This window comes from Oncorhynchus clarkii, chromosome 4, assembly GCF_045791955.1.
Source record: "Oncorhynchus clarkii lewisi isolate Uvic-CL-2024 chromosome 4, UVic_Ocla_1.0, whole genome shotgun sequence".
NCBI classification, from domain to species: Eukaryota; Metazoa; Chordata; class Actinopteri; order Salmoniformes; family Salmonidae; genus Oncorhynchus; species Oncorhynchus clarkii.
Genome location: NC_092150.1, coordinates 14,571,616 through 14,599,207, shown reverse-complemented (window position 1 = coordinate 14,599,207; position 27,592 = coordinate 14,571,616). Strand labels below are relative to the sequence as shown.

Genomic DNA, 27,592 nt, shown 5'->3' with positions numbered 1-27,592 from the left:
TACTGGCCTTGTGCCATTCCAGGATAGTTTGTAATACTGACACTGAACACAAGGGGCGCTATTTTCAAACCCCACTGATGCGCTGTAATCCAAAGGTTAGCAATGCTAACAAGTACACGTAAAATACCATAGAAAATGCTAACAACCGTATTGTGAACATTTTGTACAGTTTCTGACCTAAACTATACAAGTAACTAAAAATGCTACACACACAAAACAGACTGACTTAATAGTTATAAGATATTTAGTTGTGAGTTCCATATGTATGTACATCACCATACATATGTAAGTACATCACCATACATCACCATGCTGCACAACAGTGAGTGACACTCAAGGCTCTGGTCTCGTCATTGTGTGCTTGTAAACAAACACGTGACTGGGTACTGCCTGTAAGCTTCATAATAATGTGACTGGTGAGATGAAGAATGCAATGTTCTTTATCTCCTAACATTGCACAAGTTGACTGCAGGTATCTACTTAAAAATATTCACATTTATAATTTTTTTAAACTGTTTTGATGGTATTAAAAAACCCTCATGTGGCTTTTTCCAAATACCCTGTTGTACTGTGTATATACACTGTACTGCCCAATCCTATCCTGGTGTGTGATTCAGATTGCTAACTGCAAACGGTTAGCTAGCTCACTATTTTCATAAATCACGTTTTTTTTAATAATAAACATTGTCTTCAACAATGAGCATTGTCTATAGTGCTCTTTTAAAGATCAGTAATCAATGATTTTGTATTTTCGTAGATTAAATATCAGTATCATGGGTTATGTCAAGAACAAATGAGAGCAGACAGAAGTGAGATTATAGAAACAAAAGTGCTAGATTTCCCCATTGCGATAGCGAATTTACACTGGCAGCTCAATTCTGATATTTTACCACTAATTGGTTTGTTGGCCAATCAGATCAGCTGGAGAAGAGCTTACGTGAAAAGATCTGATGTGGTCAAAATATAAATTAGTGGGAACAATATCAGAATTTGGTTTCCAGTGTAAACGCAGCCGTCTAGAGTCCAAAACTATATCTACTTGTGTTTATTGCAAGTTAAAGGGGTGATTGTGATACAGAGAAACTAACGAGTCGGACCATATCAATGTTCTCAATTAGATGTTCAGTCTAGAAAATGTAGCTCTATGACTTGAGGTTGCCAACAACGCACACGCCGACGTATGCACGAAAACGTCCCATCCCACTGTAGTCATAATTTGCAGCTAGCAATCCAAGCTAGCTAGTTATCCGAAGATGGCGGCTTGTAGACGTGTTCCTCTTCTGCTTTTGATGTTTGTCTTTTTGTATATGCATCCCATTCGAGGACAGAAATCTGCGAACAGTGTAATCGCCAATACTGCAGTTAGGGTTAATATCCAGGCTCAAAATCAAGCCGCAGTTCCGGCTGCTGTAAATGGAGGTTCTCCAGTCGTCGCGGCCTCGCCACCTCGTAGACGCACCAGCGGCTGGAAGCTGGCCGAAGAGGGGGCTTGTCGGGAGGACTTGACCAGGCTTTGTCCAAAACATTCCTGGAACAATAACCTGGCTGTGCTTGAGTGCCTCCAGGATAGGAAAGAGGTATGGTGGAGTGAGCGATATTGTGTCCAGAGCTTGGGTGTGGGCTTTACTCAAGCTATAACGTTATCGTTAGCTATCCGATGCTAACTTTTAGCCTGCTGGCTACTTGGGTGCAAAAAGATGTAAAGAAAGTATGGTCATTTATTATTCCATGTGCTTCGAGAACTTCATCATTTGAGAACTACTGAAAATACTGCATGTTTTTTATTTTTTTTACCAGCCATTTAGGACGGTGTTAACTAGTAAAGTGAAGTCTTCATCACTTAACGTAAACTAACGTTAATTACCTAGTCACCTAGCTAATATCTCCAGATGTGCCAAGCTATGACCATTGGCATTGCTAAATTAGCAATGGCTAGCTTGATCCTCTAATGATATGTTGGGAATAATGTCTAACGCATTTACTGTCTATCAGAGCCAACATTTACAGCAATGTCCTGTTCAGAGGAAGAATAGGCGGATGTAGGAGGAGATTCAGTGACGGTTTTTAAGCTTCCAGCCAATGGTTATGGATAGGCTTGGGAAAAGGCAATATCTACAGTAATCTGTGTTGAGGGACCACCCCTGCCTAGGGCCAGAAAGCTAGAGGTGAGACTCTATCCTAATCTGAACCAGTACAACCTGGTCTTGAGGAGACAATTAATATGACGAGATCTCCTCTGACGCCCAGGATCCCATTAGCCAGCTCTGCAAACTTAACTGTATTACAGCCTTGCGTAACGACTGTAAGGGCGATAGTTGCTCTGCAAAACTCCATATTTTGGTGAGTACTGAACTTATTTTCACAACATTTGCAGAGCTGGGATTTGAATTGACGGATCCTGGACATCAGAGGAAGTCATGTTCATCGTCTCCTCAAGCCCATGTATTGGTTCAGTCCAAATCCGGTGTTTGCAGAAGGCAGATTTGTATAAGCACCTGAGCCTCAAGGAGCTTGTCTAATATTAATGACAGGTAGTTACTCTCATCTCAGTCATTGTGAAATGTATTATTTAATTTATTTTCACCAGGTGTTGAGGCCTATTTCAGTGGCCTGTTCATTGAGGAGGCTGGAGAGTCATGCTCTCTTGGCTGTGGGTTGTTTTTGAGGCACACAGCATTTTGCCTGTCTCCAGGCTACTCCTCTCACTGTCAGCCTCACTGGTAGTTGTGGTTTTGTTGACGTGGTCCATTCACAGAGTAGGGAGGAGGCCATGGCAGTGTGGCTTTACTTTCAGGCTTTGTGGATTGACTCGTTTAGTTCTGAAAGTTCTGGTTTGGAATTTTGAAACACGTCTTCAGGCCAACTTAGGACTCCATTAACCCTGAATGAAGTATCTAAGCCATGAGTTGAGGACCAATGAAATCAATGGGCCTAACCTTGCAAAGATCATCTCCTTCATTTGAGTAAGACAACAGATTAAAACACTTGATTAATAAAACATTTAATGTTAAAATACCTCATTTCTTATCACAACACATTTTAGAAATAACAGCATTTGCTTTTTCACTATTGGATTCAGAAATGTGTGAAAGGCAAACAGACAGCTGCAATCAACCATAGACATACTGTAAAATCCATATATGGCAGTTCCCATTCAAGTTAAGACTGGCTGCCATTGCTAGTGTACCCAATGGGTTTAATCGTCAAATTGCTAGGGTTAGAGGTTACAAAACCCTACTATGGATTATGTCTATGACAACAACCTGTTTCACAGATGGGAGCGATAAGCACACCAAAGACAGCATTAAAGATAAGTAATGAAATGGAGACATTTCTAAAAGCCTAGGCCTAATTTTCAAGAACTTTTCATTTTTGATTTCGGCACAAATGAAAATGTGGCACTAACTTGGCCATGGATCTAAGAAGAGTTTGGCATTCGACTAGCCATGTGCAACATGCACGCACAGTTACAAGCCTGCTAGAGTTTGCTGCAGGCGGATGAGCGATATCCACTGTCGTAGTACGGATAAAGCCTGAACTAGAATGTGAAGCTAACTAGCTTTGGAAAGCTGGCTACCACCCGGTTACTCAACCCTGCACCTTAGCGGCTGCTGCCCTATATAGACAGACATGGAATCACTGGTCACTTTAATAATGTTTACATACTGCTTTACTCATTTCATATGTGTATATACTGTATTCTCTTCTACTGTGTTTTAGTTAATGCTAATCTGACATTGCTCGTCCTAATATTTATATATTGCTAAATTCCATTTAACTTTTAGATATGTGTATTGTTGCGAATTGTTAGATACTACTGCACTGTTGGAACTAGGAACACAATACATCCACAATAACATTGCTAAATATATGAATGTGACCAATAAGATTTGATTTGAAAACCCTAAGTAGATCTAGCTTGCGTCATAGAAAACCCCTCAGGGTAAATTTGAGGCATTTTGAAAATTTCTCTCGGGTTGAAGTTTTTTTTATTTTTTTTGCTATTCATAGTCTCAATAGAGCTAAAATGCATTGTAAGGTCTTAGCTTTGGCAATAACAAGTGTTTTTATTGCAAACGGCTATTGTCCCACTAACACTAGATTTTCATTTATCCTGCCAACTGCTCTTTTGTTTACAGCAAATAGGCCTAAACATTGTCGTCCACTCGTCCAGCCTTAGTCACCCGTGGGGAAATATTGATGACATTTCATTGCACGCTGCAAGGAAATCTGTACAACACAGCAGTTTTCCCCTCTGCTTGATGTAGGCTAATTTTATTAAACTGCTCAGTTCTCAAATTCACATAAGCTCAAAACCTGTGCAGGCGTGCACTACTTTCATGGTTTCTAAGGTCAAGGATATACCTAATGCCCAGTTCAGATACAACAGGCGACATAAGACTCAACAAGACAAAACTAGCCAATTTTAGAATGTTTTGATGGAGATCAACTGACTGAAGACCTGGCATTCAGATCAGACCGTTGCCACAGTAACAGTGCCTCTTTACAATGACATAATGAAACAAAGTTGCCACTTGTATCAGGGTATTGTATCATGAAATATGTATGCACCAGAGACAGGGCACACTTTGACTTGTCAGAGAAATATAAGCAAGCTAGGTTAGCTAGCTGCTTGACTGAACGAGTGTTAGCGCAGTGTTCTCTAACTAGCTAAATGGACCTCTCTTGTTGCAAGACTTTAGCTAAAGATTGCATTTTGGGAATTCCAGCAGCTGACATGAGATGTTCAGATCAAGCAAACTGCGCTGCAGTATACCTAGCGGTTAAGAGCATTGGGCCAGGTCGCTGGTTCGAATACCTGAGCCCACTATGTGAATCATCTATGTGCCCTTGAGCAAGGCACTTAACCCTAATTGCTCCTCTATGTCGATGAGAGCGTGTGTTAAATGACTGAAATGTAAATGTAGTAAAATCATCTTGTCTCATGTATTTGAAGTGGGCTTAGGATAACTTTTTAAAGATGACATCATAAAACGTCTTCCATCAGACACATTTCTAAAGTAAAAATCTATACGCATGTAACAGGGACATTTTTAAGATCAATAAAGTTTATATTCATTTTAGAGTTATTTAACAACACAATGTGTAGCATATTTATATACAGTTGAAGTCGAAGTTTAAATACGCCTCAATTGTTCACAATTCCTGACATTTATTCCTAGTAAAAATTCCCTGTCTTAGGTCAGTTAGGATCACAACTTGATTTTAAGAATGTGAAATGTCAGAATAATAGTAGAGATAATTATTTATTTCAGCTTTTATTTCTTTCATCTCATTCCCAGTGGGTCAGAAGTGAAGCTGCAAATTCCACTATTGTGCTTAATCCTTATTATGGCTTGCTTCACAACACATAACCCGATCCAGTCGAGCCTCACTAGCCAGATGAAGCTAGCTGGCTGCTTATAACTTTAGGTTTGGGCAACATGGCCCTCATCCAGGCCAAGGTGGCGAGACATGGTAGTGATTACACCATAAGCCTTGTTGATCTCTGCACCAGACAGGATGCTCTTGCCAGCACACATGGGGTCCAACATGTACGCTGCGGTGTGTATGGGCTTCAGGCAGAAGTCTTCACACTTCTTGATGTATTTCAGAACTGCAGTTTCCTCTGCTTGGAGCAACAGTAAAGTGAGCAGGGCAGTACGGATTTCTTCTCTTACATCTGCAAGCAGAGTCTGAACATCAGACAGGATGGCATTGTCTCCCTCAATTTGTGCAATGGCTACTGCTATAGGTTTCATGCTGCTTACCACTCTCTCCCAAAATACATCATCCAGGAGGATCCTCTTGATGGGGCTGTCCATATCGACATACTGTGATTATGACCATTTCTTGGAGAGACTCCTTCCCCTCCAGGAGACAGTCAAACATGATGACGACACCACCCCAACGGATAGAACTCTATCCAAGATGGCATCGCAGTCAGATGTCTTTGTCCTCGTCGTATGTATCTTTTTTTCCCCGCATATCTTTTTTGGATTTTTCTAAACCTGAACTTCAGAATACTCTCCTGCAACCCACCTCACCCAATGTGGTGTGGATCTGCTTTTTTCTAAAGTATCTTTCTTTACTTTTGAACCGGAACCCCAACAGAAGTGCTACAATACCTATTTTGCATATTGGCCTGGACCCCTTTTACTGCCGGTTCGGAGCCCCAACGATCCTTCACGACTGGATTAGCGACGTAGTCTGCCCGGGGGGGGGGGGGGTTCTTCAACCGGCTACAACGTTGCGACGTCCCCTGAATGCCCGCCTGCTAGCCGCAGCCCGCTAGCTGTCTAGAGCATATTGGACTGTTAGCTGAAGAGATCCATCGGCCAATTTCTTGGGCCACTATACGCATTCTACCCTCTAAGGTCCTTCTGCTAGCCCCGTCCCGCGAGCTGTGTCTCTAGCCAGCCTAACTACTCACTGGACCCCTATGATCACTCGGCTACGCATGCCTCTCCCTAATGTCAATATGCCTTGTCCATTGCTGTTCTGGTTAGTGATTGTCTTATTTCACTGTAGAGCCTCTCGCCCTGTTCAGTATGCCTTAGCTAACCCTTTAGTTCCAACTTCCACACATGCGGTGACATCACCTGGTTTAAATGATATTTGTAGAGACAATATTTCTCTCATCGTCACTCAATGCCTAGGTTTATCTCCACTGTATTCACATTCTACCTTACCTTTGTCTGTACAATATGCCTTGAATCTATTCTATCGCGCCCAGAAACCTGCTCCTTTCACTCTCTGTTCTAAACGTACTAGACGACCAGTTCTTATAGCCTTTAGCCGTACCCTTATCCTACTCCTCCTCTGTTCCTCTGGTGATGTAGAGGTAAATCTAGGCCCTGCAATGCCTAGCTCCACTCCTATTTCCCAGGTGCTCTCATTTGTTGACTTCTGTAACCGTAAAAGCCTTGGTTTCATGCATGTTAACATTAGAAGGACATTAGCTCCTCCCTAAGTTTGTTTTATTCACTGCTTTAGCACACTTTGCCAACCCGGATGTCCTAGCCGTGTCTGAATCCTAGCTTAGGAAGACCACCAAAAACCCTGAAATTTTCATACCTAACTATAACATTTTCCGACAAGATAGAACTGTGAAAGGGGGCGGAGTTAGAACCCTGCAGGCTGTCTTAGTATCAAGGTCTGTACCCAAACAATTTAAACTTCTTCTTTTAAATCCACCTCTCCAGAAACAAGTCTCACCGTTGCCGCTTGCTGTAAACCACCCTCTGACCCCAGCTGTGCCCGGGACACCATATGTGAATTGATCGCCCCCCCCCCCCCCCCCCATATCTTCAGCGCTCGTGCTACTAGGTGACCTAAACTGGGACATACTTAACTCCCCAGCCATCCTACAATCTAAGTTTAATGCCCTCAATCTCACACAAATTAGCAATGACCCTACCAGGTACAACCCCAAATCCATAAACACGGGCACCCTCATAGATATCATCCTAACCAACTTGCCCTCCAAATACACCTCTGCTGTCTTCAACCAAGATCTCAGCGATCACTGCCTCATTGCCTACATCCGTAATGGGTCTATGGTCATCACTGTCAAACACTCCCTAAAACACACTTCAGCGAGCAGGCCTTTCTAATCGACCTTGCCCGGGTATCCTGGAAGGATATTGACCTCATCCCGTCAATAGAGGATGCCTGGTTATTCTTTAACCTTTAGCGTCGAGCAATCCCGCGAGCGTAATCATAGCCTCAAGCTCATTACCATAACGCAACGTTTCCTATTCCTGAAAATCGCAAATGAAATGAAATAAATATATTGAAACACAAGCTTAGCCTTTTGTTAACAACACTGTCATCTCAGATTTTCAAAATATGCTTTAACCAAAGCTACACAAGTATTTGTGTAAGAGTATTGATAGCATAGCATTAAGCCTAGCATTCTGCAGGCAACATTTTCACAAAAACAAGAAAAGCATTCAAATAAAATAATTTACCTTTGAAGAACTTCGGATGTTTTCAATGACGAGGCTCTCAGTTAGATACACAAATAATCTTTTTGGAAAAACTGAACATTTGCTAAGAGAAATAGCTCCGTTTTGTTCTTCACGTTTGGCTAAGAAAAAATAACGAAAATGCAGTCACTTACAACGCCAAACTTTTTTCCAAATTAGCTCCATAATATCGACAGAAACATGGCAAACGTTGTTTAGAATCAATCCTCAAGGTGTTTTTCACATATCTATTCGATAATCTATCAGTGGTGGCAGCTGGCTTTTTTTCCAAAGCTGTCAATTATATGCATAGTCAAGCATCTTTTCGTGACAAAATATCTTGTTTAAAACGGGAACGTTTTTCATCCAAAAATTAAGAGCGCCCCCTATATCGAAGAAGTTAAAAGTGCTTTCCTCACCATCTTAAATAAGCAAGCCCCATTCTAAAAATGTAGAACCAGAAACTGATATAGCCCTTGGTTCACTCCAGACCTGACTGCCCTTGACCATCACAAAAACATCATGTGGCGTACTGCATTAGCATCAAATAGCCGCCGCGATATGCAACTTTTCAGGGAAGTTAGGAACCAATATACACAGGCAGTTAGGAAAGCTAAGGCTAGCTTTTTCAAACAGAAATTTGCATCCTGCAGCACAAACTCAAAAAAGTTCTGGGACACTAAAGTCCATGGAGAATAAGAGCATCTCCTCCCAGCTGCCCACTGCACTTAGGCTAGGAAACAATGTCGCCACCAATAAATCCACTATAGTTGAATTTCAATAAGCATTTTTCTACCGCTGGCCATGCTTTCCACCTGGCTACCCCTACCCCGGTCAACAGCCCTGCAACCCCCACAGCAACTTACCCAAGCCTCCCCCATTTCTATTTCACCCAAATCCAGATAGCTGATGTTCTGAAAGAGCTGCAAAATCTGTACCCCTACAAATCAGCCGGGCAAGAACATCTGGACCCTCTCTTTCTAAAATTATCTGCTGAAAATATTACAACCCCTATTACTAGCTTGTTCAACCTGTCTTTCATATCGTCTGAGATTCCCAAAGATTGGAAAGCTGCCGCTGTCACCCCCCTCTTCAAAGGGGGAGACACTCTAGACCCAAACTGCTACAGACCTATGTCTATCCTACCCTGCCTTTCTAAGGTCTTTTGAAAGCCAAGTTAACAAACAGATTACGGACCATTTGGAATCCCACCGTACCTTCTGCGCTATGCAATCTGGTTTCAGAGCTGGTCATGGGTGCACCTCAGCCATGCTCAAGGTCCTAAATGATATCATAACCGCCATCACTGTGCAGCCCTATTCATTGACCTGGCCAAGGCTTTCGACTCTGTCAATCACCACATTCTTATCGGCAGACTCAACAGCCTTGGTTTCTCAAATGACTGCCTCACCTGGTTCACCAACTACTTCTCTGATAGAGTTCAGTGTGTCAAATTGGAGGGCCTGTTGTCTGGGCCTCTGGCAGTCTCCATGGGGGTGTCACAGGGTTCAATTCTCGGGCCGACTCTCTTCTCTGTATACATCAATAATGTTGCTCTTGCTGCTGGTGATTCTCTGATCCACCTCTACGCAGACATCACCTTTCTGTATACTTCTGGCCCTTCTTTGGACACCTCCAGACGTGCTTCAATGCCATACAACTCTCCTTCCGTGGCCTCCAACTGCTCTTAAATGCAAGTAGAACTAAATACATGCTCTTCAACCGATCGCTGCCCGCCCGTCCAGCATCCCTACTCTGGACCATTCTGACTTAGAATATGTGGACAACTACAAATACCTAGGTGTCTGGTTAGACTGTGTACTCTCCTTCCAGACTCACATTAAGCATCTCCAATCCAAAACTAAATCTAGAATTGGCTTCCTATATTGCAACAAAGCATCCTTCACTCATGCTGCCAAACATACCCTCGTAAAACTGACCATCCTCGATTTCGGCCATGTCATTTACAAAATAGCCTCCAACACTTTATTCAGCAAATTGGATGCAGTCTATCTCAGTGCCATCCGTTTTGTCACCAAAGCCCCATATACTACCCACCACTGCAACCTGTACGCTCTCGTTGGCTGGCCCTCGCTTCATACTCGTCGCCAAACCCACTGGCTCCAGGTCATCTACAAGTCTCTGCTAGTTAAAGCCCCGCCTTGTCTCAGCTCACTGGTCACCATAGCAGCACCCACTCGTAGCACGTGCTCCAGCTGGTATATTTCACTGCTTACCCCCAAAGCCAATTCCTCCGTTGGCCGCCTCTCCTTCCAGTTCTCTGCTGCCAATGGCTGGAACTAACTGCAAAAATCACTGAAGCTGGAAACGCGTATCTCACTCACTAACTTTAAGCACCAGCTGTCAGAGCAGCTCACAGATCAGTGCACCTGTACATAGCCCATCTGTAAATACCCCATCCAATTTACCTCATCCCCATACTGTGTTTATTTATTTATCTTGCTCCTTTGCACCCCAGTATCTCTACTTGAACATTCATCTTCTGCACATCTATCACTCCAATGTTTAATTGCTATATTGTACTTACCTCACCACCATGGCCTATTTGCCTTTACCTCCATTATCTTACCTTATTTGCACACACTGTATATAGACTTTTTTTCCCCTACCCTATTATTGACTGTATGTTTATTCCATGTGTAACTCTGTTGTATGTGTCAAACTGCTTTGCTTTATCTTGGCCAGTTTGTAGTTGTAAATGAGAACTTGTTCTCAACTAGCCTACCTGGTTAAATAAAGGTGAAATAACAAATAAAAAAACAGGTGTTGGTGGGCAGCTTCAATGTGGTGCTCTTATTCTTCTCACTGCTGCTATAACTTGATGACCCTTCACATACCTAACTGTTTCCCTGGGTTTCTTGTAGAGTGTATCCATTGTTTGCAGTGCCATGATGTCCTTGAGAAGCAGATGCAATGCATGAGCAGCAGAGCTAATGGGTGTAATGTGAGGGTAGGACTCCTCCACTTTAGACCAGGCAGGCTTCATGTTCGCAGCATTGTCTGTCACCAGTGCAAATATACCTTCTGTGGTCCAAGGTCATTGATTACTGCCTTCAGCCAATCTGCAATGAAGAGACTGCTGTGTCTGTTGTCCCTTGTGTCTGTGCTCTTGTAGAATACTGGTTGAGGGGTGGAGATGATGTCGTTAATTATTCCTTGCCCACGATCGTTCGACCACCCATCAGAGATGATTGCAATAGTCTGCTTTCTCTATGATTTGCTTGACCTTCACTTGAACTCTGTATCCAGCAAATGAGTAGATAAAGCATGTCTGGTTGGAGGGATGTATGCTGGGCGAAGAACATTCAGAAATCTCTTCCAATACACATTGCCTGTGAGCATCAGAGGGTGAACCAGTGGCATACACAGCTCGAGCAAGACATTAATCAGGATTTCTGACTACGTTCCTCCATTGAGTCAACTTGATTCCAGGAGGACCATGAGCTGTTGCTATCGATAAGGTGTCTGATTCATCATAATTTCCCCCTCGAATAGAAGTAGAGGCACTTTTGTCAGAGGTAACTTGTTGTGAGCTCTGAGGGAACTTTAGAGCAGATGATTCTGCATCTTTGTTGCGTTATTCACATATGATTTGGCACAGTATTTGCAAATGTACACAGCTTTTCCAACTACATTTTCCTTCTGTTGTGAAATGTCTCTACACATCAGATAGTGCCCGTGGCATTTTCCTGTAAAGATTAGTAAAAAAATTACAAATACAATTCCAAGTACAGATAAATAGTTAAGCAGTTAGATTAAACAACTCCTTTGTAAGATAAATAAATGGTTTTCTTTTTAAATAAAACGTGTATGGAAAACAAGTGAATTAACACTCAGTTAGCAGGCTTAAGCAAGCTAAAACCCACATGGTAGCAAAAACTAACTAGCAGAAATTGTTAGGAAGTTAGAAATTATTTAAACATGCTTTGCTGTAGGCTACTATTTACTAGTTAACAAAAAAATGTAATAAATTATATTCGCCCCACTCATTATTGTGATCAAAACTTATCAGAAAGCCTGTAGTCCTTAGCTCAATAGCATCTCATTAGGGTGCAAGATCTTGAGAATCAACTGTACATGTGACGGAAGAAAGCACTGTGCATGCAGAAGGTTGCAATTCCATTGAATTGGGGATTGTTTAACCAAAATATGCCACAAGACCTAGAATTGCCTTGTGTATCCCACAGAAAAAGGTTCACTGTTAATAAGCTAACCTTTTTAAAATGAATTTAAGCAACATTCCCGGGCTTAACTTCCCATGGCAAATTTCTAGAAATGTACGGGGAAGTCTCCCGACCCTTTGCAACCCGTGTGTGTGTGTGTGTGTGTGTGTGTGTACTCACTCACTAGGGAGGGGCACGGATATTCGAATATTCAAACAGACGTTAGCATTCGAATACTTCAAAGAGTAAGAAAAAAAACTTGTCCTATTTTATCAATGGAGAAGGCTTTATCAATATTACTGACTTTGCTAAACAGAATGATATTTCACAACATTCTTAATTCAATAAAACAAACATTTTAATGTAGTTTTCATGACTTGCGCCCCATAAATACCTACCGTAGTCTACAGGGGTTTCACGCGTGTTATTGTCGGCCAATCAAGGTGACACTAGAAAGTGGCTCCATGTGTAGCAAGTGAAGTGGGAGATCTCTAATCAAAGCTAAATGGAATTAACGTTACGGAATTAAGTTAGCTAAATGAGGAGTCCGCTACAACGAGCAACCACTAGGTAGGCTGTGGAATCTGAATGGATTTGCCGTAGATAAGGACGGGAAGCATAGCAAAGTAGCAGTACAGTACAGTAGCCTCAATTAGCCTAGCTAGCTGGCTATCTTAGCTAGTTTCTTTGCATCGATTTGATGCATTAGACGGGCACTACCAGATATGATGATGATATATGGCGTCTACAAGTTTGTTTAGTTAGCAAGAGTCTGTATGCTCGCTCGTCAAACACACAGTCTGACCTCTGCCCATCCCCCGAACTGCAGCAAGCAGTGGCACCTCTCTCCCAAGTTGCACTATAAATCAGTTCCAAAGTTTAATCAAAGTGTTTTTTATTTTGACTGGAAAAAAATGCATGATATTCAAATAGTGACATTATTTCCAATGCTAACGTAAGATTGAGCTGCCATGTGGCCCTGCCCTCCTGTAGATTGTAGTAGGCCATTTTGTGGAGATGTTATTTTATCGCTAAAGCGTGTATTGGTGCTTTGTTGAATAGGCCTGCATTGCTTACAATCAGTCTCCTGCGGCTCAGCTCCAATAGGGAGGCCAAACATCAGTCAGCCTGGCCTGAGAGGTGCTAAGGAGAGGCATGCAGACATTCCTCTCCTCCTCAATGGCCTTGTGATAATTTAGGAGGTGGGCTCAGTCAAGACAGTAGCTAAATTAAGCACAGGCCCACTAACGGTACAAAGTCAAATGGGACTGATATTGACCGGTGACACTCGTATGTTTCTACAGCCCTACAAATTGTTGAGTCATTACATTTTACTGGTGGCTAAGTGTTGTGTTCAGCTCTTCTCTACGCCAACTGACAACCGAAGTGCTGCATCACTGTTTGTTTGTTTGGCCTTGTGCTCTTAATTGCTCAGTGCCCAGCATGTTCCTGCTTCTCTTTACGGTTCGAATCATAGTTTGACCTTTTTTTTCTCTCTCCAGGAAACCGAGATCGCTGCATCCTGCAACCATGTAAGTGTTTTGAACTTCCTCCCTCACATCATTAAACTGTCCTTTCAGTTTGTGTAACTGAATGTGAATAACGATTTAATACAGCGTTGTTAGCCCGACTTGTGGTCTGACCTGCTATCACACCCCTGCTTGCATTTCCCACTCACAGTGGACCTGTACTGTTTTTCTCTAAGCTATCAATAGACTTGTTTAATGCCTTCTTTCTCCAGCTCCTGTGGAACTACAAGCTGAACCTGACGACTGACCCCAAGTTTGAGTCTGTGGCTGTGGAGGTGTGCAAGACCACCATCTCCGACGTAAGTTGGCTAGCTAGCTGGCAGAGCTTTATGGCTCTGACTATAGGTAATAATAATGATTAGATCTGCTTATTTGTCCTGTTTCACATATGTACAAGTGTGTTATACACATGCATGAAATGGGCTTTTTGCATATCCCAACTCCCCCTGAGACACCCTCGGCGAGCGGCCAGGGTCAGCCATTATCAACGGCAATCCTAATTGCTGCAGGGTTAAATGCCTTGCTCAAGGGCACATTGACAGATTGTTCATCTTGTCGACTTTGGGATTTGAACTAGCGACCTTTTGGTTTCTGGCCCAATGCTCTAACCATCAGGCTACCTACCGCTACTAGGTCCTGTCCTTATGCTACTACTGTCACTGTCCCTGGCACCTAGCAACACCTAGTACCAACACACCGTTTGGAAGTAGGCCTAACACACCCATGCACTTAACTGGAAAAGCTTCAATTACATAAAAAAGTTGCTTGCCTATAGTAGTTTCTTCCATTTCTTTAATCATGGATTGGTTTTGGCTTAACCCCTACGTGCACAGGCCTTTGATGCCCATGCAAACTAAGTGTGTAAGAAAGATATATTGTGACATATGCTAACCATAATTTTCTTCTCCTTCCACTCAGATAAAAGAATGTGCGGCGGAGGAGAGAGGAAAGGGCTACCTGGTTTCCTGCCTGGTGGATCACCGCGGCAACATCACGGAGTACCAGTGCAACCAGTACATCACCAAGATGACCAGCATCGTGTTCAGCGACTACCGCCTCATCTGTGGCTTCATGGACAATTGTCGCGAGGACATCAACAGCCTGCACTGTGGCAGCATATCCACCGGCGAGAAGGTGACGGCTCTCGTGGCCTTCTCTCACCTGTCTGTTATTGCTCTGTGATATATCAGAGTACATGCTATTTAGCAGATGCTTTACATACATTTGGTCCCAGGAATTGAACCCACTATCCTGGCCATGCTTTAACAGCTGAGTTATAGATGACTACATCTATAGGCATAGATCTAACTTTGTCTAACTGTCATACACACCTGTCTCTTCTTACTGTCTACTCTCAACTCATTTCACTGGCGACTCAGTAGCCTACACGTCTGTAAAGATGGAACACTTGCTCACTTTTTAAATCAGTATTTTGTCATGAGGGCTTTATATAGCATTAGATTTGTATGAATTGGTCTCTGTCTCTAAAGGTAACAAAAAACATGGACAGGCGCAGGATATGCCCATTTTGTTTGTGCAGGTTTCTAATTTGTTTGGCTTTCCTTTTTATTTGACACTTTGTGTTCCACCATGGCTTATGACTACATGAGGTTTCCTGCTTTGGGCATAATGTAGTCCTGCTTGAGTTACTGCCTCTGTGCTGCTCTGAGCTCCAGTGTGGTTTTCCTGGCTCTGAGTCCTCCTGAGTTTCTGCTTTCTGCAGTCAGTAACTTAGCTACTTCAGTCATGATTTATGACAAATTTAGCTTCCACGCTCCCGACACGCCCAGTGTTAAAGAATTTATATTTTCATCCTGGCATCCTCTGAATTATTCCTTTCTACAGGATGATTAATGACCATGCCTTCAGGAATCAGAAGCCAGTTGTCAGGGCAACACAACGGCAATAACTCCTGATGCTGAATTAATAAAAAATAATTCAGCGTCAAAAAAAGTTTAAATATTTAACTTCTCTGTATTTACTAGTGTATTTCCTCCCATCTCTGGCTGTTTTTGTGGTTGTGTGTTCTATTAAATTGCTAAAATAAATCCTTTGAAATAAAATATTTGATAAAAACATTGCATCCAAAACGCAACTCTGGGCGCTAACACTTCTCCTGGCCTCGCACAGAGACGCGTCAGTGCTGTAGCCAACTTGAACGTATCCATCTCACTGTCCCCATGCCACCCTGTCTGTCCCTCAGGACGTGCACTCCCAAGGTGAGGTGATAGCATGCCTGGAGAAGGGTCTGGTCAGGGAGGCAGAGGAGCAGCCCGGGGCCCATGCCATCAGGCCTGACTGTAAGAAGGCCATCATGCGTGTGGCCGAACTCTCCTCAGACGACTTCCACCTGGATAGATACCTCTACTTTTCCTGCCGGGAGGACCGGGAGCGCTTCTGTGAAAATGTGAGTACCTTCTTCCTGTTCACTTCTCGCCTCTTTCATTTCATTAGAGGCAAAATTTTGAGTTGAATTCAAGCTCCTTGCAAAGGTGTTTTTGTCACTAACTTTGGGAATGTGAAAATTAATTCATCATTGAATCACAATTCTATTGTCTTTGATATCTAGACTCCAGCCGGAGAGGGCAGAGTCTACAAGTGTCTCTTCAACCACAAGTTTGAGGAGGCCATGTCTGAAAAGGTACGTGTTCTGCTCTTTAGCCTGGTTGGAACGGAGTCATGGCCAAAGTAATAATATCCATCTTCTGCTACTTGTCATTTGTCCATATGAATAATGCTGTTATTGCAAGGCATTTTGTCAGCATGGTTGTCTAAAATGTAGAGAACACCCTTGAATGGGAATATCTGTTCTGGTAATTCCATTCTATTAGTCAGTGAGTCAGATGGAGATTGTGACCAGAGCTGTGTTTTGGTTGACCACCACAGTGCAGAGAGGCCCTGACCACGCGTCAGAAGCTGATTACCCAGGACTACAAGGTGAGCTACTCCCTGGCCAAGGCCTGCAAGACAGACCTGAGGAAGTACCGCTGCAGCGTGGACACCAACATGCCCCGCGCCCGAGAGGCACGCCTCTCCTACCTGCTGCTCTGTCTGGAGTCTGCCGTACACAGAGGTTAGGCTGGCTGTCTCTTCTTCCTAATCCAAATCTGTGTCTCTCCCTGTCAACCTGTTTTGTCAATCTGTATTAGTCTTTCTCTCATACGGTGTCACACTGCTGTTACTTTGAGGGTTTTTCTCTCCACTTAATGAAATTAAATGCCTTTCTAGTGCCCCACTTGTAGTTCCTATGTGACTTTTCCTGACGTGTGTGTGTGTTCCAGGTCGTACGGTGAGCGGTGAGTGTCAGGGGGAGATGTTAGACTACAGGAGGATGTTGATGGAGGACTTCTCTCTGAGCCCTGAGATCGTGCTGCACTGCCGTGGGGAGATCGAGGCCCACTGCTCCGGCCTCCACCGCAAGGGACGCACCCTACACTGCCTCATGAGGGTGGGCCGAGGAGACATGGGCACCATCGACAACCTCTGCCAGAAAGCTGTGAGTTCACAGGGTTCTCCCCAGGAGTGGTGCTGCTGTGTAAGGTGGGCGGGGGAGGTCTGGAAGGGGGTGGTGTTCAGAGTTTTTTTTGTTTTATTTATTTCATTTTTTTGTAGTAAAAAAAAAATGCCTGTAAAATCACCAGGAATAAATCTTAAAATGAGTTATATTTAGGACATCCCACCACCGAGGTCAAACAGAAAAGAGAACCACTGTCAAGTTTCACTACACTGCCTAGTCATCTAGCTGTGTAACCCTTCCATTACCAGACAGTGGTTGTTGAAGGTTTGGGTCTCTCGCTCTTTCTCTTAGCTCCAGACCCTGATCCAGGAGGCTGATCCTGGGGCAGACTATCGTATTGACCGGGCCCTGAACGAGGCTTGTGAGTCTGTCATCCAGACGGCCTGCAAACACATCCGCAACGGAGACCCCATGTGAGTCACCAAATTGTTCCTCTCTCCTGCTTGATTTACACAAAGCTAGCAGAACATTTGTATGTCAAATTGCATGTAGTACTTTGTATATCTGTGGAATTGTTAAGCTCCAATGTGCTTTTGTGTAGGATCCTGTCTTGTCTGATGGAGCACCTGTACACCGAGAAGATGGTGGAGGACTGTGAACACAGGCTGCTGGAACTGCAGTACTTCATAGCACGGGACTGGAAGTAAGTAGCAATGCTACTAGTTTATGGTGATGCTTGTCGTGTAATATTCTAATCAAGTGAGAGACTGTCATTTCTTCAAACAATCATCTTTATTCGATATTGATTCATTATTGCAATAATGAGGCTGGTCGACCGCACACTTTAAAGTGTGTTGCAGAGAGCTTAACCTTTACAGAGGAATCCTGTTTTTCATATAGCTGACACTAAGAACGCTTAGTCATGGCTGGTTCCACCCCCTCATGCAGATCGGCCATCTTGGGTTCATCTTCTGGTTATCTGCACCTGGTGCCGTTTTAACCCAACCCCGGTTTAGTTTCCCAGATTCCAGGATGATTAGAAACAATGAGGGGTTTTCTTCTACTCCTCCAGGCTATCTCGGTTACACCTACCACATGTTGTCTATGGAATGTCAGGCTGCAACTCGATTGTCAGCTCAAGTTCCAGAGGCCCAACTCAGCCCCACAGACACAGATGAGAGAGTACTCCTCATAGCTTTTCGATGCATAAACAGTATTAAACAGTCTTGTAATTTTTCTCTCACATGCTTCACACATCCAAAGCCTATTAGGGGCCTGATCTCCATATTAAGGGTTTTTAGTATGCCTGGTCAGTGTGCCCTGGTATGGTTTCCCACATTGTGCTTTTGCTTGTTCTTTTGGGTCTAGGCCGGGTTACTGTAAAATCACTTTGTGACAATTTCTGATGTAAAAGGATGTTATAAATGTATTTGCTTAATCCTCACACACACTCCTCTTACTCTCTGCCAGACTGGACCCCATCCTCTATAAGAAGTGCCAGGGCGATGCCTCCCGCCTGTGCCACGCCCACGGCTGGAACGAGACAAGTGAGATGATGCCACCTGGTGCCATCTTCTCCTGTCTGTACCGCCACGCCTACCGCACAGAGGAGCAGGGACGGCGGGTAGGACTGCTTTCACCGCAGTGCACTGCACAAAACGTAGCTATCAGTGTCAGCTATCAAATGTAGAGGAACATGAATATAGATGTAGCTAAATGTCAAATTATCACAAAACCAAAATATTGTCTGAAGTGATCTAGGACCTTTTTAGAAATGCATCTGTCCTCAGTACATTCTGATGGTGTTGTCCTCTTTAAAAGGGAAATGCAGTGGATGAAACAGGAAGACGTGTTTTTGTTGTAAGTTCAGTGTTTTGTTAGTGATGATTATCACTATTTGATTAGGTTCTGATTCCCGAAGTTGATTCTGGTCAAAATGAGGGCATATTATAGATTTTACTTGTTGGAGAATTTCAATTCGATTACTTTTTTGATGATGAAATTATTTAGCCAACGACTTAAAGTATGAGTGCATGCACCTCTACATGTTGAATGTGTCATCGGTATCAGTAGTGGGATTATGTGATGTAACGATCACTATACTCAGGAAATGGTCTTGAGAATGACTACCTTAAAGGACCAGTGCAGTCAAAGTTCTGTTTTCCTGCAGAAACAAACACTGTAAAAGTGTTAAAAAATGGAATCCGTGTTATTTCCTGGTAGTTGCTGGTTGAAAATACAATCTACGCAAGACCTCATCAGCCTGATTGGCGTGAGTTTCGGCTTGCCTGGTGACATCACCAGGCGGTAAATTGGTTAATAGATCAATAACAGAGTTCCAAACCTGTCTACCAATAACCACTCCCAGACAGTCCTAGCAAAATTCTTGCTCTAGAATGATGTGAAATACGGGCCAATTCAAGAGGGTGCTACTAAGTTAGTGTCTAAACCTAGTTTTGTTTTTGCCTATGTCGGTATGAATCACATACAGTGAATCATTAAATTGTTCTTTACAATATTGTAACATTAATATGCTTGTACAGTGTTGATTTTAAATAAGATTGTTTGTTGTGAACGTTGCTAGTTTAGACTGCACTGGTCTTGGTTATATCGCTTTCATATTTCGACGTTGTGAGGTAACATTTGGAGGCGTTTCCACGCTTTGGCCCAATCAAAATCAACTTGGTACCCTTTCATTTTCTTCTCAAGATCCATGGCTTTCTATTCCTCAAACCCTGGTCAATCAACTTTGAGAGGGCCTGTTTCTATGGTGATTTTAAAGGGAAAACTCAGAAATAAACAAAACAAAAATGGGGAGGGTACATACTGATTCTGTTTGTTAGCTTGGTAAATTAATTGTGTGTCTGTGTGCACAATTTTTTAGCATTTTATTATTCTGTGAATTTCATTTATAAAAAGCCCATGTTATCCCACATGGACCTGCGGGCACTAGTTAGCTTGTCAGATGACGCTCGACTTTGGCACCGTTCTGCTCACGGAGCATTGTCCGAGTTCTATTGAGCAGTGACCACTTTCTGACCATGGCTGTAATCACATTCTAATCTCTAATCATGCTAAATTCTCTGAGTAAATCATCTTTACCAGAAATGATTTGATATTGATATAATAACATCTGCATTGGGCCATTTTTAATATTTGACTGGAATGGTTGATTGGTGACGTTAACAGTGGGATTATTTATTGTGATTGCCCATTCAATAAACTGAAGGTACACTACAAGAAAACACATCATTCTGATTGTGTTGACACCGGTCTGTCTTGGGGGCTCCTATCTCCCCTACTGTCTAGTTTTCTTGTCCTGCATCCTAAACAGGGTTGGCCTCAATTCCATTTCAAATTAGTAAATTTAGGAAGTTCCTGAATGTCCAATTGACTGGATTGAAATGGAATTGATCCAGATCCTGAGTTTTTTTTTTAATAGTGTTCTGTTCTTTTGATATTCTTTAGCTGTCCCGGGACTGTAAAGTGGAGGTGCAGCGTATCCTCCACCAGAGGGCGCTGGATGTGAAGCTGGACCCCGAGCTGCAGAGACGCTGTATGACTGACCTGGGGAAGTGGTGCAGTGAGAAGACTGAGTCTGGACAGGTACTGGAGGAGACTGCTTGCTGTCTGCCATCTCATCCATTAATTGAATTGTAGCCTGTAACTGCTGACGTGATGGTTTTGCTTTAAAATGCTGGATGCAGACAGTCCTTTACTATAGAATATGGCTGTACATATTGGGGCTAGATCAGGGGGACAGTAATTGCACAACCAGGGTGTAAAAAGTTTGACATGGACTTTTTTTTGGTGTTCCAGGAACTGGAGTGTCTACAGGACCACCTAGAGGAGCTGGTGTCAGAGTGCAGGGATGTGGTGGGCAACCTGACTGAACTGGCGTCTGAGGTGAGCGAGACGGGAGTACCAGGGACACGCTGACTAACTGGTTGACTGACTGACTTGCTGACTGCTCTGTAAGAAGAACTGGCTGTGGTAAACTATGGTTGGTCACATGGTAAAAGGTCGTTCTTCTCTTTTCCCACCAGGACATTCAGATTGAGACCCTGCTGATGAGAGCCTGTGAGCCAGTCATCCAGTCGCACTGTCACGTGAGTCCTACCTCTACCACAGCCCCGAGCGCCCTCTCAGGGTTTCTCATACCACCAACCCCCATTTTAACTCCACTAACAATGACCGGGATATCTCTCCTGTCAAGAATGTAAAATGATCCATCAGCTGATTTAACTGATCAGGTTATCCTGACCATTTCTCCCCTTCTCTCTCCCAGGAGGTGGCAGATAACCAGATCGACACGGGGGATCTGATGGAGTGTCTGGTGCAAAACAAACACCAGAAGGAGATGAACGACAAGTGTGCTGTGGGAGTCACACATTTCCAACTGGTGAGTCTGTCTGTCGCCCAATTCCAAATAAACACTGGTGTCGATATGAAATTATTGTATAGATGGAAGTGAGAAACATACAATATGCCTCTAAACCAATGTTTTCATCCAAAGCAACTTACAGTGCAGTGAGTTCATCCAGTTTGATAGTATGTGAGATTTGAACCCACGACTTTGACAGTTGCTTCACTCCCATTTCTCTGCGTTTCCCTTCTCCCTCTCAGGTCCAGATTAAGGACTTCCGTTTCTCCTACAAGTTTAAGATGGCCTGCAAAGAGGATGTGCTCAAACTCTGCCCCAACATCAAGAAGAAGTGAGTCTCGTCTGAGAGAGAACCTGGGCATAGTTGACCAAACTACAGTCAAACTTTAAACGGACCCAAACGTTGTCTCTCTTGCTGTCTCTCTAGGGTGGATGTAGTGCTCTGTCTAAGCACCACGGTGAGGAACGACACTCTTCAGGACGTCAAGGAGCAGCGCGTGTCTGTCAAGTGTCGTAAGCAGCTGAGGGTGGAGGAGCTGGAGATGTCTGAGGATGTCCGTCTGGAGCCTGAGCTCTACGACTCCTGTAAGCAGGACATCGGGAGGCTGTGCCAGAACGTGGCCTTTGGGAATGCCCAGGTAAGGCCCACTGACAGCTGTTTGTGTGCCTTGAAAAAGCATTTAGTAAACACAGTATTTTTCACAACTATTGATTACGATGATGGCAACTATTGATGACTGTGACGTTTGTAATAGGTGATAGAATGTCTGAAGGAGAACAAGAGGCAGCTGACCCAGCGCTGTCACCACAGGGTGTTCAAGCTGCAGGAGGTAGAGATGATGGACCCAGAGCTGGACTTCCAACTCATGAGGGTCTGCAAGCAGATGATTCGGGTATGTACTTTTCACAGAGTCATTTTAGCACCGAATGCATAACACAAGGACCCAAAGCAAGGAATGTAAGGAACTTTTCAACAATGTAGCTATGCTCAAAGGTGCTTCAGTCAAAACATGATTGCTGATTACCTTGTACCTTTTCAGAGTAATTATAATGTTCTGAAGGAGAGGTCCCTGGCTGCTACTAAGACTGTCCCAGACAGACATGAGGACTGGCTTGTTGTCTGTTGGTCTCTCCCAGTCTGTGTATTTAATCTGCATAGATGCAATACATTTAATCGATAATGAAGAGCAACGTTTCACCAGCTACGCTGTCTTTATCTGTGTTTCTGAGTGTCCTAGTGTTGTCTGTCTCTGCCAGCGGTTCTGTACTGAGGCTGATGCCAAGAACATGCTGCAGTGCCTGAAGCAGAACAAGAACAGCGAGCTGATGGACCCCAAGTGTAAACAGATGATCACAAAGAGACAGATCACACAGAATACAGGTGGATACTGATTATACACACACACACACTATAGCTCTCAATATGAGAAGAGATTATGGCTTCCATCAAACATACAGTAAACACCTCTGTAGTATTACCCTACCCCTATGGTTCTCACCCTGTCTCCAAAAACTAACCCGTATGGTTCTCACCCTGTCTCCCCAATATAACCCCTATGGTTCTCACCCTGTCTCCCCAATCTAACCCCTATGGTTCTCACCCTGTCTCCCCATTCTAACCCCTATGGTTCACCCTGTCGTCTTCTGTGTTCTGTCCAGACTACAGGTTGAACCCAGTGCTGAGGAAGTCGTGTAAGGCTGACATCCCTAAATTCTGCCAAAGCATCCTGAACAAGGCTACAGGAGACAGTGAGCTGGAGGGACAGGTTGTCTCCTGCCTCAAACTCAAATATGCAGACCAGGTCAGACTACACATGTTTACTGGGTCTCCTTATACGGACCAGAAATATTAACTCAACAATTTCAACTATTTTTACTGAGTTACAGTTCATATAAGGAAATCAGTCAATTGAAATGAAATCATTAGGCCCTAATATATGTAATTCACCCGACTGGGCAGTGGTGCAGCCATTGGTGGCCCACCCACTGGGGAGCCAAGCCCAGCCAATCAGAATGAGTTTTTTCCCCCACAAAAGGGCTTTATTACAGACAGAAATACTCCTCAGTTTCATCTGCTGTCCGGCTGGCTGGTCTCAGATGACCCTGCAGGTGAAGAAGCAGGATGTGGAGGTCCTGGGCTGGCGTGGTTACACGTGGTCTGCGGCTGTGAGGCCGGGTGAATGTACTGCCTATATCTCTAAAACGACATTGGAGAGGCAGCTTATGATAGAGAAATTAACATTAAATTGTCGATCTACAGCTCTGGTGGACATTCCTGCAGTCAGCATGCCAATTGCACGCTCCCTCAACTTGAGACATCCGTGTCATTGTGTTGTGTGACGAAACATCACATTTTAGTGGCCTTTTGTCCCCAGCACAGGGTGTAGCTGTTTAATCATCTTCTTGATATGCCACACCTGTCAGGTGGATAGATTCTTAGCAAAGGAGAACTGCTCACTAACAGGGATGTAAAACCAATTTGTGCACAACTTTTGAGAGCAATACGCTTTTGGTGGGTATTGAACATTTCTGGGATCTTTTATTTCAGCTCATGGGACCCACATTTGACATGTTTATATTTTTGTTCAGTATAGTCGACCATGTTTGAGTGATTGGTAGGTAGGTTACACGTACTGTTTGTGTGTGTGTTTGTCTGTGTGGGGGTACTTAGACCATTCTCTTACGTGTGTGTCCACAGCGTCTGTCTCCAGACTGTGAGGACCAGATCAGAGTGATCCTACAGGAGTCAGCTCTGGACTACAGACTGGACCCGCAGCTGCAGATTCACTGCACTGATGAGGTGATTGGGTCTAAACAGGGGTGCATTCATTGTCTTGCAATGGAAACCATATACAGTTTTTAAGAACCAAACGGAACGAAATAGAGAGGGACCTTCCTGAATTTGCCAAATAAAAACTTTTGTTGCAAATCGTTTTCCGTGTGGAGGAAACCGTTGAAATATTTCGCTACAGAATCGTCACAATGAATACACCCCAGAACTATTACAAACACACACGCTTTGTAACACAGTTAAGAAATGGTGGTTATACATTACCCTTCTGCGTGTCAGATCTCTCGGCTGTGTCCAGAGGAGGCTGCGGCCCAGGAGCAGACCGGTCAAGTAGAGGAGTGTCTTAAAGTCAACCTCCTCAAGATCAAAGTGGAGGGCTGCAAGAAGGTGGGTGGTTCTGTTCTCTTCCCTCTCCTCCTGGTAAACAGAAACTGACAATTTTCAGCCGTCTTAAGAGCCAAGAGTCTGAGAAACATCCTTTTTATTTCTCTTATCACCCCACCTCTCTGCAGGAGGTTCTGAACATTCTGAAGGAGAGTAAAGCAGACATCTTTGTGGACCCTGTCCTCCACACGGCCTGCGCTCTGGACATCAAGCACCAGTGTGCTGCCATTCCACCAGGGCGAGGGCGCCGTGAGTAGTACACACACACACCACCTGCACATTTGTACATGCATCCCTGTTCCCTGTAAGGCCTTTTCCTCTGTGCTGAATGGCCTTACCTTTTTGCTTGTGTTTCTCGTCAGAGATGTCCTGTCTGATGGAGGCTCTGCAGGACAAGAGGGTGCGTCTGCAGCCAGAGTGTAAGAAGAGACTGCAGGACCGCATCGACATGTGGAGCTACGCTGCCAAGGTGAACAAGACGCACGCACAAACATACCAACAAGACGTCACTAGCTTGTCTTAACCTGTTAAAGATATGGCAGAAATATGCCCCCTTTGGAGGGATTGGGTACCCCTAGTAAACTGAAAAAAAAATCTGTCAAAAATTGCTAATATATGCATATAATAATTATTATTGGATAGAAAACACTCTAAAGCTTCTAAAACCGTTGGAATTATGTCTGTAACCTTCAAAACAAGTGCGAACCTACCAAACATTACCACCACACTTTTTAATGCGTGTATGTTTTTTGTCATGAATTGAGCTATCAGTGGCTGCTACCCTCTTATTGCCTAGAATTCAACTCGCACAATATCACATTGAACAATCTCTACTTTTTCATACTTTGACACCCACACCTGCTCCCCTCCCCCTATGTCCCTCCAAGGTGGCCCCGGCCGAAGGCTTCTCAGACCTGGCCATGCAGGTGATGACCTCACCCTCCAAGACCTACATCCTGGCTATGATTGGCCTGAGCGTGTGCATTCTCTTCCTGTTTGGCCTGCTGTGTGGCCGCATGACCAAGCGATTAATGCAGGAGCAGAAGGACAGGTAGAGAGAGGGGTCACAGAACCAGGACAGGGCCCTCACTCAACATAGCCCCAGCTGCCCTGACCTTAGCCTGGCTCTATGTACAAACCATCTCCTTTTTATCCTCCTCTTCTGCCTCCTCCACATCCCTCCCCGAGACCGGCTTCTAGGGGGAGCCAGCCATTCGAGCTTCTGTCATCATTGCTATGCTGTCAGAGGGCCACGTAGGGTGCGGGCCTAGATTACCCAGTCTACCCTATAATAGTTGGTTTCACTGGTGTGAGAGTGGACATGCCCCGACTGTGAGACCGACTCATAACCCCTCCACCATCTCCACTCCAGTGTCTGACTGATGTTCTGAAGTTATACAGGAGACTTCTAGAAGGACGCTGCCGCCACCTGTTTGTCCTCCATCGCTCCACTGCTAACCAGCTAACGCTAACAGACCTGTACCGTCGGGCGGCCCAGTTAGGCCAGCCCGATGGGGCATAAGCAAAAATTCTGGATTCTGCTTTTGGTTTCTCTTGCAGTGGTTTTCTTTTTTTGCTTTATCTCATTTAGAGGTAATATTTCTTTACAGATGTTTTCTGTGGGAGGGGGGTCAGTGGGGTAAAAGGTGAGGTGGCTTCACAATAAACAGTAAGATTTATGTGAGAGAGACAGAAAGAATGTCTCCATACTTATGTTCTTCCCGAGGGTCTTTCAATGATTTCAGTACTGATACATTGCTTTTAGTGTGAGTGGTTGTGAGAATGATAGTGTGTGAAATGGGAGTGTTAACTGTTTTTCTATTACATTGTTGTTCTTCTCCTGAGAGGGCGGTGGGGGGGGGGGGGGGGTTGACTGACTTCAGGTTACCCATGTTTATTACGTTCACTGATTTGCCATGAGACTGCCAGGTGTGAACTGTCCTCCACCGACTGAGCCGCATAGGAGAGGAGTCACACAGCCTACAGTATATTAGATCAGTTGTACACTTATAATAACTGATGATAAATAATATTGATTCCTCAATTTGTGATTATACTGACAGACCTGGCAGTGTATCATAGATGGCTCCAGTGTCAATGCTAACCGAATGGGTGGTATGGTAGAGAAACGGTTAGCATTGACCAGATGGCTGGACATCCAGGCGAGTAGTCTCACATTTCTCTCAAGGTACTCAGTTAACAATGGGCATTTCAAAGTTGGAGAGCTGGGTCTAGGTGGTCTGATTGGACACAACACTGGTGACAGACGGTGCAGGAAGATATGTCTAATTTTGAACACTAACATTTCCATAGCTTCCCATGTAGCAGATTTAAGCAGATTTAAGCCAAGGGTATCTAGCGGCGTTAGGATGGTGGTAGAAGGGGTCAAGAACAATGAAAAAAAAATAAAGACAAGTGCTTATAGAGAAGTTTTTGTTTGAAATTATACTGGAACCATTGCACATTTGTATGTTATTGTAGTTATATATGCACAGTACCAGTCAAACGTTTGGAAACATACTCATTCAAGGATTTGTCTTTATTTTGACTATTTTCTACGTTGTAGAATAATAGTGAAGACATAAACTAAGTGTAGTAACCAAAAAAAAGTGTTAAACAAATCAAATTATATATTTGAGATTCTTCAAATCTCAAACCCTTTGCTTTGATGACAGCGTTGCACACTCTTGGCATTTTCTCAACCAGCTTCACCTGGAATGCTTTTCAAACAGTCTTGAAGGAGTTCCCACATATGCTGAGCACTTGTTGGGTGCTTTTCCTTCACTCTGGTCCAACTCATACCAAATGATCTCAATTGGGTTGCGGTCGGGTGATTGTGGAGGCTAGGTCATCTGATACAGCACTCCATCACTTTCCTTGGTCAAATAGCCCT

The 27,592-nt window shown here is 43.8% G+C and overlaps 1 protein-coding gene across 2 annotated transcripts; it reads left to right on the top strand.

Annotated features, from left to right (window-relative positions):
• The first annotated feature begins 1,197 nt into the window (after positions 1 to 1,197).
• LOC139406479 (Golgi apparatus protein 1-like) lies at positions 1,198 to 27,308 on the top strand. Of its 2 annotated transcripts, XM_071149106.1 has the most exons (26): positions 1,247 to 1,577; positions 13,657 to 13,686; positions 13,896 to 13,982; positions 14,602 to 14,817; positions 15,887 to 16,090; positions 16,253 to 16,324; positions 16,570 to 16,756; positions 16,965 to 17,179; positions 17,492 to 17,613; positions 17,742 to 17,843; positions 18,611 to 18,764; positions 18,962 to 19,000; positions 20,609 to 20,746; positions 20,960 to 21,046; positions 21,187 to 21,249; positions 21,429 to 21,542; positions 21,767 to 21,855; positions 21,952 to 22,162; positions 22,280 to 22,417; positions 22,782 to 22,905; positions 23,184 to 23,326; positions 24,223 to 24,324; positions 24,595 to 24,702; positions 24,828 to 24,948; positions 25,062 to 25,168; positions 25,587 to 27,109. In XM_071149106.1, exons 1-26 carry the CDS (start codon positions 1,254 to 1,256, stop codon positions 25,752 to 25,754), a joined length of 3,465 nt encoding a protein of 1,154 aa, XP_071005207.1. In that variant the 5' UTR covers positions 1,247 to 1,253; the 3' UTR covers positions 25,755 to 27,109. The 2 variants fall into 2 exon arrangements, with proteins under 2 accessions (XP_071005208.1, XP_071005207.1); XM_071149107.1 differs by lacking the exon at positions 18,962 to 19,000 and having other exon boundaries at positions 1,198 to 1,577; positions 25,587 to 27,308.
• Positions 27,309 to 27,592: the final 284 nt, after the last annotated feature.